The 17,192-nt window shown below is 37.9% G+C and overlaps 1 protein-coding gene across 1 annotated transcript in view; it reads left to right on the forward strand.

Annotated features, from left to right (window-relative positions):
• LOC140950207 (eukaryotic translation initiation factor 4 gamma 3-like) overlaps window positions 1-17,192 on the forward strand; it is a 61,222-nt gene that overhangs the window by 33,036 nt on the left and 10,994 nt on the right. Inside the window, 5 exon segments of the mRNA XM_073399445.1 lie at window positions 7,101-7,305; window positions 7,464-7,562; window positions 12,906-13,049; window positions 14,288-14,372; window positions 15,219-15,365. Coding sequence (XP_073255546.1) covers window positions 7,101-7,305; window positions 7,464-7,562; window positions 12,906-13,049; window positions 14,288-14,372; window positions 15,219-15,365 — 680 coding nt within the window.

The raw sequence follows: 17,192 nt of genomic DNA on the forward strand, positions 1-17,192 counted from the left end.
ATTGCACTTCTAAATGAATCCTCTATCGAATACAAATATCAAAAATCCTTCAGGCCATCTTACGCGAACCTAATTTCATGCTGCCCACTTCAACAATCTTTAGCAGCTGCTTGCCTATCGGTAAGCCACTTAATTTGTGGTCCCTTAAGCACTGAGGCAAATGATAGCAATGAAAACTCAACAACAGACAACTCCCTACACGTTGAACTTTGAATGCTCTCGCTCTCCGTCCACATTTTGTGAAACACAAAATCATTGTTAAAGTCAATAATTGTTCCACTCCCGGTAGCACTGGCATCTGAATATACAAAATAACTAGGATCTTTAGTTACAAAGCAATACCTAGTGTTGATAGTAACCATGTTGTCCTTCCAAAAATACAGTTGTTCTTTGCAGTAATCGTCAAGAGGGAATACGGAATCCCGATTGTCTTTGCACAAGGTAGTCAAGACACAATGTCTGGTCATTATCCTGCCAATGTTACCAACTACAGGCCCGGCAGAAATCATTTGACGCGTAAAGGAGGCCAACACTCGCGCAGACACATCGGCTTCAATAATATGATCCATTGTATTGATAATCTTAACAATTCTTCTTTCTACAATTTTTAAAGTACCCAGTGCAGAATTCCAGGTTATACCTAACTAATCCAATACTTGGGTGGGTTCGCATACCGATTGGCCTTCGTTACAGTTACAGTTACATACCGATTGGCCCCCTTACAGCTACGGCCTTAATGCGACAACTTTCTCTATCCTGAACAATCGCCCAATCATCGTCCAAGAAGATGGCTGCACAAAGACCCTGTATTCTCAAATACTTTTCTGAAGACTTCAAACCTTTGTGAAAACATAAGGGGCAGAGGAGAGACCGAGCGGGAGCACAGTGAAAATTAAGAATAAAATACTTAATTGACGGAATCAGGCGCCCGCCATGAAAACCCCAGAAAAGGTTGGTGCTGTTGCGCAATATCGATATGGTGATAACCGCTTTTTAAATAAAAAAAGAAAATATGTACGCGTCTTTCGCAAAATAAACCATAGCAATTTTCCAGTCCTCGTACTTAACGCTTTGCTTAATTAAAGACTTCTTGACATCGCGTAAATCAAGAATTAAACTCTTCTTACCGCATGGCTGTATAGAAACTGACAAGGGGTTTGCAACTTAAGGCTACTCGTTAACCATACGCACCGGACCAGAGTTAACAAGCTCAAGAACAGCTTGGTCCACAAAATCAACATGAAGTCGAGCTGACTTATTATTTCTTAGTTTTACAGGCAATGGAAAACTAACGAACGGCAACTTGTAGCCGTTTCCAATAATTGACAAAATAAAATCCGGAGTACCTATAGATCTCCAGAAGCCTAAATTATTCTTCAAATTACCTTTGAAACCTAATGAATATCCGCTTTCAAGTTCGTTATTCCGTGTAATTTGATCTACCTCCTCTAAGTCATTTTCATTACTTTGATTGAGTTGGTTGGCCTGCGGTTCGCTTGTTGTAGGAGATTCCAGGGCAAGTATTGTAGCTATGAGACAGGTAGCTTCCCGGCCAGAACATGTAACTACAGTCCTTAGCCTAGTGTCTAAACAACGGAAGAAGTCGCCAGAAGCGTCTCCAGGGCCTAAAAGGTAAAGGCAATGACGAAACCTGTAGTAGAGGGGAGGGGGGGGGGGGTGGGGGTCACGCAACCAGAAAGATGAATAGACTGTATGGAACCGCGAGCGTGAATGGTACTCAGGAGACAGCGGAGAGTATAAATACTAATGACTGGCCAATCAGAACATGTATGTAAAACAGAATGCACAATAGTGAGTGCGGCAGGTGTGAAACGAAAACAACTGCGACTAATTACTTGGAATAACAGCAGAAAATACATGTTTTACGTAACTTCTAACTTGAGGGACCGTTCATTTTTTATGGGGTAGGGGGGGGGCTGGTGGGATTTGGAGGAGTGTAATTTGAAAATTGTATGACCCCCCCCCCCCAATTTCCGATTTTTTTCGCATGGCCCCCCCCCCCCCTCATCAGAGTAATTTTTTGGAAGGCCCCCCCCCCCCTCCATGAATAAAAAAATACACAAGGTATTTAAAAAGTTACTGCATTAAAATTTCGTTTTGTTACATTTCACGTAATTTAGTGAAAGAAAGCTGAAAGCTAGAAAGCTGTTTTTAACAAATCCTCACTCAAAAGAATGAAAAGTCAATTTCAGCTCTTCTTGTTACTGCTCGTCCTGAGCGTGTTGTAGCTGGCCGCTCGTCTACATATTCCTCGTCTGAGGCGATAAAAGCAAGAACGACATCATTTGAGTCGTCTTCAGAGTCAGGGGCATCACTCTTGTAATCATCATCAGTTTCTTCTCCCTCACTGCTTTCACCACTGGTGTCTAGTTGACCTGATTCATTGCTGCCTCTCACTTCGGCTTGCCCTGTTCTGAGAGTATTCATCTGCAGGAAGTGTCCCATAATTGTATTCACTTTGTCATTCTTGCTGCTCTTCTGATGCTGTTTTAATAGCCCATGATGTTGTAAGTATTTGTTCAATTCTGGCACACGGAGCTTTTTTAGCTTGGCGGCATCTTCGCACAAAGTAGCCAAATGATAATCATCACAGGACTTTTCTCTTGCCTCCCTACTTTCCCTTGCCCTTTCCGCCAGTCTCGTCTTTTTTTTTAAACTCTATGACCTCAAGATGCTGGAGATAGTCAACCACAAACTTTGGTTTCACAATGAATTTGTCTTCAAATCTAGCTACGCTCTCTGGGTCAGACAAAACTACGCTACCACTGGCATGTGCCTTTTTCAACTGGACTCTTGGTTGCCAATCGTCTGGATCACGCCCCTCATTTAGTAAGGAAGGTAGTGGTACTGTGGAAGGCAGGCATGATCAGGAAATGGTTTCGGGCATCTCCCTATAGGTGGTCCAGTCCATTCACAACAAAAAGAACAAACTTGTCCTACCTTTACTCCACAAGAAAACTTCAGAAACTCCCTGTAGTTCTCACCCTCCTCATAATGTTCGTTAATAAACTTCTCTATTTTCTGGAAGTAACTATGGCCTGGAACAGAGTCTTTCCTAGCTCCTGCATTGTGGAACTGTACCAGGTACGATGTGTTGTGAAAAAATTGATAATTAAATTTCTCAGAGAAAAGCTCTGGTAACGAGGTCAGTTCCAATTCAGGACTCAGATTATTGGTTTTAATTATATGAGCTTGACAACAACATTTTTATGAATGAAAAGAAAGTTGTTGCTATTCAAGACTGTTATTATGGTATGTTCAGTGTCCTTATAAAATATAAAAGCTGTTGAGAAGTTTTCTTGTTACCCTGGAACTGTTTTAGCATATTTGTTATAAATAAAAGAGCACAATTTTTCTTCGATTTGTCAACATCTCTTATCCTATTTTTAATCTAATTTTTTCGTCCAACCCCCCCCCCTTTCCTTCATTTTTTTCGGCTGGCCCCCCCTTTCAAGCCAATTTTTTTCAAGTGCCCCCCCCCCCCAATCCCACCAGCCCCCCCTCTCTCATAAAAAACGAACGGTCCCTGATATGCACACTTTATGTGAGGAATAAGCTGAACCACTAAATACTCTTAGCTACATTGTATTTTTTTTTCTTCAGAAAGTAAAAACCTATTTAAGATCCTAAATAGCCTAAACTTGTGCTAACTACCATTTATAGGCAGGTTTTTGATCATGGCATTTTTGCATGTAGGGCTGACTAGGCATTTGGAGTGTTTTGCGCCAGAGTCGCCATTAGCATAGTGGGCTTTCAGCTTGTTTAAGTGTGGGTTGAAGTTGTTAGATATGCTGTCATAAATGCTTGCAAAGTCTCGCACTTGCAGGTGTTGGTTAGTCTTAGTCATAGTGTCCGTTTCATAATCATATCATCAGAAATAATCAGATTGACCCAACTGTCTGATAATGGATTATAGTAGATGACAGTTGTGTGACCCCTTTGGATCACTTTCCACACTGAAAATAATTTTGTAAGTGAACAAAACAAAAAAAAAACTGGAAACCAACAGGGTGAATAAATCATGACTGATGCACTATGTTTTCGGACTTGACTTGAACATACAAAAAAATATCAGAAAAGGGTCATCAATGCATTATAGCTATATTATGAGCCCATCGAAAAGGCAACTCACATGTATTAATGTCTTTGTTTGTCAACAACTTTTTTGTTCTATTCCACAATAATCAATTGAACATTTGTACAACCGATAATCACTTTGCTTTAGGTTTTTGATCAATAATCGATAATCAGCACACTTCTACCAAGTCATGTCTCAATTTTAGAGTACGAAAGGACCCATCTGATGAGCCAAGCGGGTTTGACTTAAAAGACCTATTATCCCTAAGTGAGAGAGCAACTTTAACAATGCACATGAGCCAGTGGATAGGGCTACCCAATTTTCGAACAACTGGAGCCTGGCGTATAGTGAATTTGCACATTGACATGGCAAAGTGCTATCCCAAGTAATATGTGAAATTAAACTAAAGTCACTGATTAAAAAATATATTTTAAAAATATTTTTCAAATATATTTCAATTTTGGATTGCTAGATTGCAAAAAAATGGTTAAACTACGAAACACTCTTCTTGTTTAGCTAGCTATTATAGGAGAGTAACTGTTTTTCTGTTTTTTGACATCTGCGAGGCAAAACATGTGATCCGGAAGCATTGTGAATAGGGCCAGAAATCGAAAGCAATTAAAAAGTCTTACAGCTGTGCAGTATCGATGGAGTAGATGACGATTGACAATAATTTTAGTACCTGTACCAAATGAAGTGACAAAATATCTTAACTGAACAAGGGACTGTTTTTAAGTTATTATTCGTAGGTGATATAAAACGCCATCTTGATATGAAATCTCAGTTGTTTGTTTCTTTCTTTAACTTTAACCCCAAAACGCGTTAGTCCTTTTACAGCTTCATTATAACAAGTGAGCCTTGGGATCAAAAGGTGTTGGTGCAGAGTGATGGTTTGTTGACAGTAAACGACCAAGCAAAGATTGGAAAACAATCCTCAGAGACTATAATTAAAAAACGGGCATACCATTCTCACGGGCTAACAAAAACAGTGTTTAAAATATCAGGAACGAAATAAAGCAACTTTGAGTAGTAAAAATTTTGGCGCCATTTTTATGCATAGCTTTACACGGGCGTGAAGCGCTTTCAAGAACAAGAAGCTTATTAAAAAAAATGAAGAAAGTGCTATCAGCTTATTATTTTCAACATTCTTTCCCATGTTTCCACTTAATGCCTAATATAATAATACTAAAAACGCCTCAGACATTTGACTGCGGTGATTGTTTAAAGGCGGAACGTCATCGAGAGTGGCTAAATCGCGTGGGCGAGTGGGTCGTGCAGATTTCAGTCGCGTATGAGTCGTGCGTCTTGCTTGTTAAAGATAAACAAGCAAGTAAACATGAACTGAAATGCCATACTGATGACGTAAATCAATGTTTACATAACTAATTTGGTCGTCATAGCGTTCCAAATGTAAATTTGTTCGATTTTATGTTTCTCCTGATCTATTATCTCAAAGTTTTGATTTCTTCTGTGAAGGAGCGGCAGCAAAACTCAGCTGAATGCTTCCCCTGAAGAATATATCTACGAATATTGACTGTTTTGCAGTGGATTCATCGCGTTTACATTTGACTGTTGTAAGCCAAACCGTGAAATCAAAATGGCTTCCAAGTCGATACCCGCGGAACTTTGTTTTCCCTTGGGAATAATGACTCGAATAATATGCGTTCTCCTTCCTGCGAACGCAATTACAAAAGCGTGAATATTTTTTAAATAATAGACCCTTCCACGGTTTTTTTTGAAAGATCAGTAATATCCATTTACACTGCTGGAACGAGGGCCTTAAAATAAGGCAACTTACCAAGTTTAAAGGTGATACGTCCAAAGAGAGCGAAGATATTGCTCAACAAAGTCGCAAAATTTTACAGACGGTTTGTTTGCTTCTAACTTCTTATTGGCAACTTCACTGAGTTTAAGGCGTTCTCTCTAGATCTGGGAAGGGTCTAATTTACGATTTGTGCAGTTTTCCTAAATACCTAGAACATAGTTAACTATGCCTAGAATAAACGCTACGTCTTCCCCATGGGCAACTCTTGGTACTTTTCTACAATTGTTGGAAAAAAAAAACCGCTAAAAGTATTTTTTGATTACAATTTTGTCTCGCGGGAGTCCAGAATTAAGCCATCTATTATTAATAGCGGTGCGCTCCCCATTCATCGTTAGATTCCACATTGAACCCATTTCTTGCAACACAGTAAAAGAACTCCCTGATATAGCTTTGATGTGAATGGACAATGGAGATAATTTTATTTCAAGTTAGAACCAACTTGTACGACAGATAATAATCATGCAAAGTGAGGTTGATAAAAGCACCTCCTATAACCTTCGTTTCTGGAGGCTTCTCAACGCAAGGAATCAGGGACGCAGTCTGTAAGAGTGAGATCCTTGATTTGGTACTGTACAGTGCTAGGTGTAGGTGTTTGCTTACGGGAGATTAAAAATGCAGGTTTTTAGCGGTTTGTTGAAATTACCAGGACTGCAGTTAGGTGTCTGTTTATGCGGCTTGTCCTCTAGTGGGAAGTGTTCATTGCCGGGTTTGATTCTGAAAAGGAAATCGTACATTTTTATTTCATTTTACTGTTATTATTATTAATTTTTTTTTTTTTTATGAAGAAATTTTATTGACAACAATGCTAACTATTAAAATCCTATTTACAATGTTTTTTTTAAACAGTGCTAACTATTAAAATCCTATTTACAACTAATTCGCTTGAAAAAAGAAAAAAAACTATTCAGTCAAAACACTATTTACAATTCCTGTCGATTCAAAAAGCCCTTAATTTATCTTAGAAAGAGTTCATTTAACTAAGAAAAATTTATTCGAATTAAAAACATTTCATTTCGATCAAAAAAAAATGTCAACATTCAAAAGTTTCTTTCAGCTGTTTATTATTATTATTATTATTATTGTTATTGTTATTGTTATTGTTATTGTTATTGTTATTATTATTATTATTATTATTATTATTATTATTATTGTTATTATTATTATTATTGATTTCAGGCTTGAACAAGTCCTTGAATATGCTGGAGACATAGAAATAGACATTCCACAGCTCTGGAATTACCTTGGAGAGCTCTTGGGTCCAACTGCCTTTGATGGAAATATTGACTTGAATGAATTCTCTAAATGTATACTAAAATATGTGCCAAAACACAAGGCTGCAAAACTCTTTGCCTACATGCTCCAAACAGCCATAAGTGATACGGTGAGTTGAATATAGATTGTATTATTATAGGTAGTTGGAGCCCATGTCACCTAATTCACATAGCTAACGTGCAGTGTACATGAAGCTTACAGGCTGTGACACTTCAGATTTGAGTTTTTTGAAAGTTACTGAATCATATCCTTTTTTTCTCTACCTAGAGTCGGGAAGATGTGTCGGCAATTTTAAATAGATATGAAGTGTCGTTAAATACCTTCTTTGAAAATGAAGAGGAAGTCAAGCAATTCGCAAAGGACCAGGTACATGAAACAACGACGATTTTAGTATCATGGTCTGTACACCTGAGACAATCATGTTAAAGTTCTACATGAAGCACCATAGAAGAAAAGATAAGATGAAAAGGTCCCTAACCGTGCTTTTTAATCGACCAGCTTTGCATCATATTATCCTTGTATTCTTTAGCTTTTGTCAACTCTCACCTGTATTGAAACTTCGGTTAAGTATCTAATACGTTCTGCAAAGACAAGAGGGCAAGAGGTTTCTGTTTCAAGTAAAGTTAGGTTACAAAGTTACTGTCGGCTTTTCTTTAGTTCTGCTGACCAATGTTTAGCATGTTCTTTAGTTGCCTTTGTAAATGACACTGAAAATAAACTAAGAACTATTATATGGCTTGTCTTTTTCTTATATTTAACACACTAGTATTCTCCTTTTATTTCCATTACTTTTTTATTGGTAAGTTTCCTTTTTTTGTCTTTAGAATATCGAGTTTGCCCTTGGACAAGGCAGGTCATGTCTTAACACTATTCAGCATTTTGCTAGAATACAAGAAGAACTTAGGACTCTTATATTGAAAAGAAAAGCAAGAAATGATGAGGTGTTCAACTGGATTGATGTAAGTGAAATGACACGTGGAGCTAAGGAAATGTGGTAATCTACCCATCCGAGAAAATTTGGTAATCACGTGAAAAAAGAACGCCTGATCGTTGGTTTTAAGTATGTTTGTATGTTTCTCTCTGTTGCACGTTGGTGGGCTAAAAACGTTCAAGTTACTATACTCATAAATTATATCAAAGAACGAATGACATTTTGGAGTCATAAAATTACATCGCTTAAGATCAAACAAAGCGACTTTTAAGACTTTCATCTTGGTTCTTCACATTTTCTTATCTTTTGGTTTGACTAAAGGGCAGCGATCAACTTTTAAAGGGTTCATATTTTCATGTGGCTGCTGCCTTAAAAATGTGTGACCTTATTCAACCGCAAACGATACATGTTACTGTTTCATAACTTGTGAAATGTTCCAGTTGTACAAAAAACACATATTTTAAGATTCGCAAACTAAATTGAAATAGCTATGTTGTATTTAGCTCTTGACTTTAAACTTGGATTTATCCATAATTGTGTTTTTAGAAGCGAGACCGAAAAACGAGTGCTTTTAAAGTCGTAAACGCTAGGAGGTTTCATTCTGTCACAGAACTGTAAAGGAAGCAAGGTCAGCGATTTTTACGTGCAATCTGCGTGCACAACCATATCATACATACTTCCTGCTGTATACTCATAATAGTAACTGAAACTTATTTAGTCTTGTCAGTGCTTTCAGTAAAGATTTTAATTCTCCTACAACCAATAATTTTGATAGAATTAAAAGAAGCTAAAAGCAAAGTTTGATATGTTGATGTTCATTCCTCTATTTAAAAAATGGTTGAATTTGCATGCTCAAGGCAACACAAAGAAAATTGAATCTGCTGCAATCAAGATAGATTCAAGTGTGCCTAGTTTTCACGTTTTTAACCGTTATTTTGTTACTTCATCGTTTTCATGTACAGCAATACTAAATTCTGGACAATTTCAAGCGATAAATTAGTCTAAAACTTGGGTAAAATGGGTATACTCATGTGTTTATCTAAGCAATAAAAGCTTTTATTCACGTGTTACGGTCCATAAGTGCAATAAAATATATAGCCCAAGCACGTTTTACGTGCTTATGTTTCTAATGGTTTTCAAATTATTTTATTGTAAATTTTACCTTACTTATCATTCCTCAGGCTTACCTTTCGTCGTAATTCACACATTTATTGGTATTTCTATTTCTTGTTTTTTTCTCTGCAGAGGAATGTTTCCTCGGAAGATGCAAAGGCGCCCCCATTTATTAGGGCCTTAGTAACAGTTGTTTGTGAGGGAGCAATGGAGAGAGGTAATTTTGTTTATAAACGTTCCTTTCTTTGCACTCTGTTTCGCTACGTTACGGTATTTGTCACATTACGTCCTATTAGTGTTTTTTTTTCTTTACACAGGCTCCATATTCTCTGATTCTCCATTTTGTACTATGTAGGCTCGTTTTCTGTTGAGAATTTTCCATTTTTATAATAACACAAATTATGTGTAATTGCTTATGCCATGCTCATGCTGTATTACACGTTTGCTGGTAACCCAGTAGCTTCCACTGTGTCTCAAAAACTAGTTCAAAAAACAGTATTTTAAACAAAAATGATAAGAATCCCAACTGGGCGGAGACAAACCAGTTGGCTGTTCATTGCAGTGGCCGAGGGATTGAATTCGGGACTATGTAGAAACAAATCCATCCTGCGGTAAGGCGGGGATTGAACTCGAGGCCTCTAAATTTCACGTCCAGCACTCTAACCACGCGTCCACTCTGTCACTTTGCCTCCCTTTATCAAAAATCCAGGGAGCAGGAGTTGCATATGGTTAATGTCAATGTCATGGAGGTATTTTCGTCTGTTACGTTTTTTGTTCATGAAAACGTAGTGCGTACTTCCTTTGTGAATGGGCTCATACGCTGGGGTAAAAATCTGCCATGTAATGCAGTACTTTTAATGATGTGTCTGCAAAAATAAGAAAAAACCATTAATGGTAGTGCTTCCTGATGAAATTTTGTTGATGTCTTGTTCATATCGTTATAGGAGTATTTATGGTAAGGCGCTAAGTAATGACTAAAGCACAGAATTGAACTAACACAGCAATATCCTCGTGACCTTGCCCCTTTAAGACTGGTTCACATTTTTGCTTTCCTTCTTTAACAGAAGATGGAGGCGTCTGCAAATGTAACATTAATATCCTGAAGGAGAGAAAGCCTCTCCTTCAAAAATACATTGATGACAACGCTAGTTTGGAAATCCAAGCTCTTTACGCAGTGCAGGCACTTTTTGTTCAGTTTGATCATCCTCCAAGTAAGAATGATTAATGAGCTAAAATTTCCTTACTTCTACACATAGAATGCTTATTGAAACAGTTAGAAGTTGTTTAAAGGAAGTTTCACAGTTCGGTTCACGTGCGAGATGTGCATTTGCCCATTGTCTTTCGACTACTTTTTTTAAACCAGTTGGAAGAGAGTGACAGTACGTCTAAGGTATTCAGCCTCGTTATAAAGTTGCAGATCGATCCCCATTTATCTCTGCTGTTCCCCCGAGACATAATGTATATGATGAGAATGGTAAGATTTCATCCCTGTCGTGCTAAAAAACAAACAATTTGCACAACGGCAACTATTTTTATATAGCGTCACAAGTATATGGCAAACAAGCTGTAAACCTCAGAGCTCTCTAGTCGGGACCAAAACCAAATTTAACAGCTTTAGTCATCACTGTTTCATTGACACTGTTAGGACTTTTTAATGTATGATAGTGGGAAAAGCGATCACGTGACATGACGTCATAGATTCGCCAATAAACATTTGTTGATAAAGTAAGACTGATAAAGCCATCTTGGTATCTTGAACATTATAAGCTTCAGTTTTTTGTAACAATCGTAAAAACGTTATAACTTCGGCGGAGCGCGAAGTATAACTTTCGCGACGCTCAGGAATGTCCCAAAAATGCCTTTTTGGGGGACGAGATTGGACATGCAAAGTTTGTAAGTATTCGGCTTTATTCGGCTATTTGACGAAGTGAGCGCCGAATTAGTTGGAGATATCTCGAGATCAGTTCGATTTCTTTGTTATTGGAGGAAGAAAGAATTATTTTTTTGGCTTGCCCGAGGTTTGAACCGACTCACTTGTGTGACCCATCAGATCAGATGAGACCCTACTTTGCGGGATTAGCCGATTGCGCCACCGCTACCAAAGTTAACTTGAGGTGTGAGAAATAGCTATAAGTTATGCACGATGTACGGGGTAAGCAGGTGACTTTTCGCCTTGTTGTTATTTAGTATTCTGGCTAGAAATATTGACTTCAAAAGTATTTTACACAAAAAACATTGAATTAATTTGGGCTAGTAGCTTTAAACTATGAGCGAAAATCGAGATACAAGAACAATTTTCAGTGCGTCTCACTGCGAAGACGAGTTTACTTTAATATGTTGAGCCATACATGTTTCTCCAAAGTGCGTTTCAGTTTGGCTTTTTATCGTGGAAACCTTGTCTTTTCCCCCTGGAATCTAGCTTGGAATTACTTTGATACACCGTGGAAAACCCCAATTTTTTATTTTGCCGGTTAAATTCCCCGCCAATAGATCAAAGTTTCACTGGCAGTTCTGTACTACGGCCCGAAGTAAAGTTATAATAATTTTCACGCGAACTAGTCTCCTTCGCAGCCATTTTTAGCCTAAAAACGGCTGCGATGGACACTAACTGTACTTCCGTGTTTGTTGTTTTGTTTTGTTTTGTTTTGTTTTTTGTTTTTTTTTTCTAAATCCAGCGGCCGAAATAATGCTAAGTATGATTTTCAATACACTTTTAAAAATAACACCACACAATATGCAAAAAAAGAAGAAGAAGAAGAAGAAGAAGAAAGGAAAGAGCAAAGTAGGGACCTTTACGACGATATTTGCGGTGGGTTACCGATCCAGTTCCTAACCCCGCCCGACAGAGCTTAACTTAAGTGGCGCTACTAAAAAACCGAGTTTCGCTAGGGTTATTGCGAGATACATATTTCTAATTCATGTTGCAATGTTGTACATGAATTATCCTCGGTGTGGAGATTGTGAAATTTCAGCAACTTTTGTAAGGGATTGTAGTGATGTTAGTTTATAGTTACGTTGCTGGATAAGGTGTGGAGTGGAAAGTGTTGTTGTAGAGAAAATAAAAGAAGAGGAAATAAGATCTCGCCATGCGCAATTATTTATGACAGAAATTATAATCGAATTGGGTCACAGTCATGCACCTAGCAGACTTCCGGTGAAGAGGTTTGTTACATAGAAGGAGAAAAGTAAGGGTATTTGTATGGAAGGGTATCTGGAAAAATATCATCTCTTACTATTCCTCCGCATTCACAATTATCCACAACCACGACGCCGAAGTGTTTGCTCCTATAGCGTCTTGTTCTGTTAAAATTCACCCTAATATGTCTCTCCTTTTCTGTATGCAGGTTTTGTCAAATCCTATTTTGAGAGTTTATATGATGAAGAGATTATGGCAGAAGATTCTTTCAAAGCCTGGGAAAACAGCTCCGACGAAGAACCCGGCAAAAGTGTGACTGTTACTGCCGCTTCCCAGTTTTTTCGCTGGCTCAAGATTGCCCCAGAGGAGACTGGGAAGACTGCAGATGAAGTGGGTAACAAGGAAGCACAACAAAGTACAGAATCTGCTGGAGAGGTACCCGTTGATCAACAAGTTACTGAGAGTGAGGTATTGGTTTCCTTTTATTTCCAGTTTTTTTTTAATTCGTAACTTTCTTTTTTTTCTTTAGAATATCAAGTTTGCTCTTGGGCAAGGCAAGTCACCTCTTAACACTGGTTCATCTAAGCAGCATTTTGCTAGAATACAAGAAGAACTTAGGACTCTTATATTGAAAAGAAAAGCAAGAAATGATGAGGTGTTCAACTGGATTGATGTAAGTGAAATGACACGTGAAAGTTTAGTGAATTATGTCAGTGGTCTAATGACGTATGTTTTTTTAAGTATGTTAACCAGCGATCAGGCAGTCCTTCATCCCTTTGGCCATCCGCAGACTTTCTCGCTCTGCCGGAAAAAAAGAACGCCTGATGGTTGGTTTTAAGTATGTTTGTCTCTGTTGCAGGTTGGTGGACCAAAAACGTTCAAGCTACTATACTATTAATGATATCAAGGAACGAATGAGATTTTGGAGTCATAAAATTACATCGCTTAAGATCAAACAAAGCGACTTTTAAGACTTTCATCTTGGTTCTTCATATTTTCTTATCTTTTGAATTGACTAAAGGGCAGCGATCTACTTTTAAAGGGTGTGGCTGCTGCCGTGAAAATGTGTGACCTTATTCAACCGCAAACCATACATGTTACTATTTCATAACTGGTGAAATGTTCCAGCTGTACAAAAAACACATATTTTGAAGGTTTGCAAAATAAATTGAAATAGCTATGTTATATTTAGCTATTGACTTTATACTTGTAATTAAGCATAATTGTGTTTTTAGATGTCCGAAAAACTAGTGCTTTTAATCTCGTAAACGCTAGTAGGTTTCATTCTGTGACTGAACTTTTACGTGCAATCTGCGTGCACAACCACATCATGCACACTTTCTGCTGTATAATCATAGTAGTAACTGAAACATATTTAGTTTTGTCAGTGCTTTCAGTAAAGATTTTAATTCTCCTACAACCAATAATTTTGATAGAATTGGAAGAAGCCAAAAGCAAAGTTTGATATGTTGATGTTCATTCTTCTATTTAAAAATGGTTGAATTTGCATGCTGAAGGCAAGACAGAGAAAATTGAATCTGCAGCAGTTAAGATAGACTCAAGTGAGCGCAGCTTTCACGTTTTTAGCCGTTATTTTTTTTACTTCATTGTTCTCATGTACAACAATACTAAATTCTGGACAATTTGGAGCGATAAATTAGTCTGTCTAAAACTTGGGTAAAATGGGTATACTCATGTGTTTATCTAAGCAATAAAAGCTTTTATTCACGTGTTACGGTCCATAAGTGCAATAAAATATATAGCCCAAGCACGTTTTACGTGCTTATGTTTTTAATGGTTTTTAAATTATTTTACTGTTAAATTTTACCTTACTTATCATTCCTCAGGCTTACCTTTCGTCGTAATCCACACATTTATCGGTATTTCTATTTCTTGTTTTTTTCTCTGCAGAGGAATGTTTCCTCGGAAGATGCAAAGGCGCCTCCATTTATTAGGGCCTTAGTAACAGTTGTTTGTGAAGGAGCAATGGAGAGAGGTAATTTTGTTTATAAACGTTCCTTTCTTTGCACTCTGTTTCGCTACGTTTCGGTATTTGTCACATTACGTCCTATTAGTGCTTTTTTTCTTTACACAGGCTCCATATTCTCTGATTCTCCATTTTGTACTATGTAGGCTCGTTTTCTGTTGAGAATTTTCCATTTTTATAATAACACAAATTATGTGTAATTGCTTATGCCATGCTCATGCTGGATTACACGTTTGCTGGTAACCCAGTAGCTTGCATTGTGTCTCAAAAACTAGTTCAAAAACTAGTATTTTAAACAAAAATGATAAGAATCCCAACTGGGCGGAGACAAACCAGTTGGCTGTTCATTGCAGTGGCCGAGGGATTGAATTCGGGACTATGTAGAAACAAATCCATCCTGCGGTAAGGCGGGGATTGAACTCGAGGCCTCTAAATTTCACGTCCAGCACTCTAACCACGCGTTCACTCTGTCACTTTGCCTCCCTTTATCAAAAACCAAGGGAGCAGGAGTTGCACATGGTTAATGTCAATGTCATGGAGGTATTTTCGTCTGTTACGTTTTTTGTTCATGAAAACGTAGTGCGTACTTCCTTTGTGAATGGGCTCATACGCTGGGGTAAAAATCTGCCATGTAATGCAGTACTTTTAATGATGTGTCTGCAAAAATAAGAAAAAACCATTAATGGTAGTGCTTCCTGATGAAATTTTGTTGATGTCTTGTTCATATCGTTATAGGAGTATTTATGGTAAGGCGCTAAGTAATGACTAAAGCACAGAATTGAACTAACACAGCAATATCCTCGTGACCTTGCCCCTTTAAGACTGGTTCACATTTTTGCTTTCCTTCTTTAACAGAAGATGGAGGCGTCTGCAAATGTAACATTAATATCCTGAAGGAGAGAAAGCCTCTCCTTCAAAAATACATTGATGACAACGCTAGTTTGGAAATCCAAGCTCTTTACGCAGTGCAGGCACTTTTTGTTCAGTTTGATCATCCTCCAAGTAAGAATGATTAATGAGCTAAAATTTCCTTACTTCTACACATAGAATGCTTATTGAAACAGTTAGAAGTCGTTTAAAGGAAGTTTCACAGTTCGGTTCACGTTCGAGATGTGCATTTGCCCATTGTCTTTCCACTACCTTTTTTAAACCAGTTGGAAGTGAGTGACAGTACGTCTAAGGTATTCAGCCTCGTTATAAAGTTGCAGATCGATCCCCATTTATCTCTGCTGTTCCCCCGAGACATAATGTATATGATGAGAATGGTAAGATTTCATCCCTGTCGTGCTAAAAAACAAACAATTTGCACAACGGCAACTATTTTTATATAGCGTCACAAGCATATGGCAAACAAGCTGTAAACCTCAGAGCTCTCTAGTCGGGACCAAAACCAAATTTAACAGCTTTAGTCATCACTGTTTCATTGCCACTGTTAGGACTTTTTAATGTATGATAGTGGGAAAAGCGATCACAAGACATGACGTCATAGATTCGCCAATAAACATTTGTTGATAAAGTAAGACTGATAAAGCCATCTTGGACTCGGAACCTGCAGTTAGCAATGACGTCAGTACAAAAAATATAACATTTCCTTCCAACTTTTAAACAGACAGTTTTTAAGTATTCAAAACACACCATTGAAAGAGTGGCTGCTGTGGAAACGTCATTTATCTTAGAAAAACGGTTAAGATTTGAAATTGGCTACGTAGTCTCTTGAACATTATAAGCTTCAGTTTTTTGTAACAATCGTAAAAACGTTATAACTTCGGCGGAGCGCGAAGTAAAGCTTTCGCGATGCTCAGGAATGTCCCAAAGTTGCCTTTTTTGGGGACGAGATTGGGCATGCAAAGTTTGTAAGTATTCGGCTTTATTCGGCTATTTGACGAAGTGAGCGCCGAATTAGTTGGAGATATCTCGAGATCAGTTCGATTTCTTTGTTATTGGAGGAAGAAAGAATTATTTTTTTGGCTTGCCCGAGGTTTGAACCGACTCAATGGGTGACCCATCAGATCAGATGAGACCCTACTTTGCGGGATTAGCCGATTGCACCACCGCTACCAAAGTTAACTTGAGGTGTGAGAAATAGCTATAAGTTATGCACGATGTACGGGGTAAGCTGGTGACCTTTCGGCTTGTTGTTATTTAGTATTCTGGCTAGAAATATTGACTTCAAAAGTATTTTACACAAAAAACATTGAATTAATTTGGGCTAGTAGCTTTAAACTATGAGCGAAAATCGAGATACAAGAACAACTTTCAGTGCGTCTCACTGCGAAGACGAGTTTACTTTAATATGTTGAGCCATATGTTTCTCCAAAGTGCGTTTCAGTTTGGCTTTTTATCGTGGAAACCTTGTCTTTTCCCCCTGGAATCTAGCTTGGAATTACCTTGATACACCGTGGAAAACCCCAATTTTTTATTTTCTCGGTTAAATTTCCCGCCAATAGATCAAAGTTTCACTGGCAGTTCTGTACTACGGCCCGAAGTAAAGTTATAATAATTTTCACGCGAACTAGTCTCCTTCGCAGCCATTTTTAGCCTAAAAACGGCTGCGATGGACACTAACTGTACTTCCGTGTTTGTTGTTTTGTTTTGTTTTGTTTTTTGTTTTTTTTTTCTAAATCCAGCGGCCGAAATAATGCGAAGTATGATTTTCAATACACTTTTAAAAATAACACCACACAATATGCAAAAAAAGAAGAAGAAGAAGAAAGGAAAGAGCAAAGTAGGGACCTTTACGACGATATTTGCGGTGGGTTACCGATCCAGTTCCTAACCCTGCCCGACAGGGCTTAACTTTAGTGGCGCTACTAAAAAAACCGAGTTTCG

The sequence above is a fragment of the Porites lutea genome, chromosome 1, assembly GCF_958299795.1.
Source record: "Porites lutea chromosome 1, jaPorLute2.1, whole genome shotgun sequence".
Classification (NCBI taxonomy): Eukaryota; Metazoa; Cnidaria; class Anthozoa; order Scleractinia; family Poritidae; genus Porites; species Porites lutea.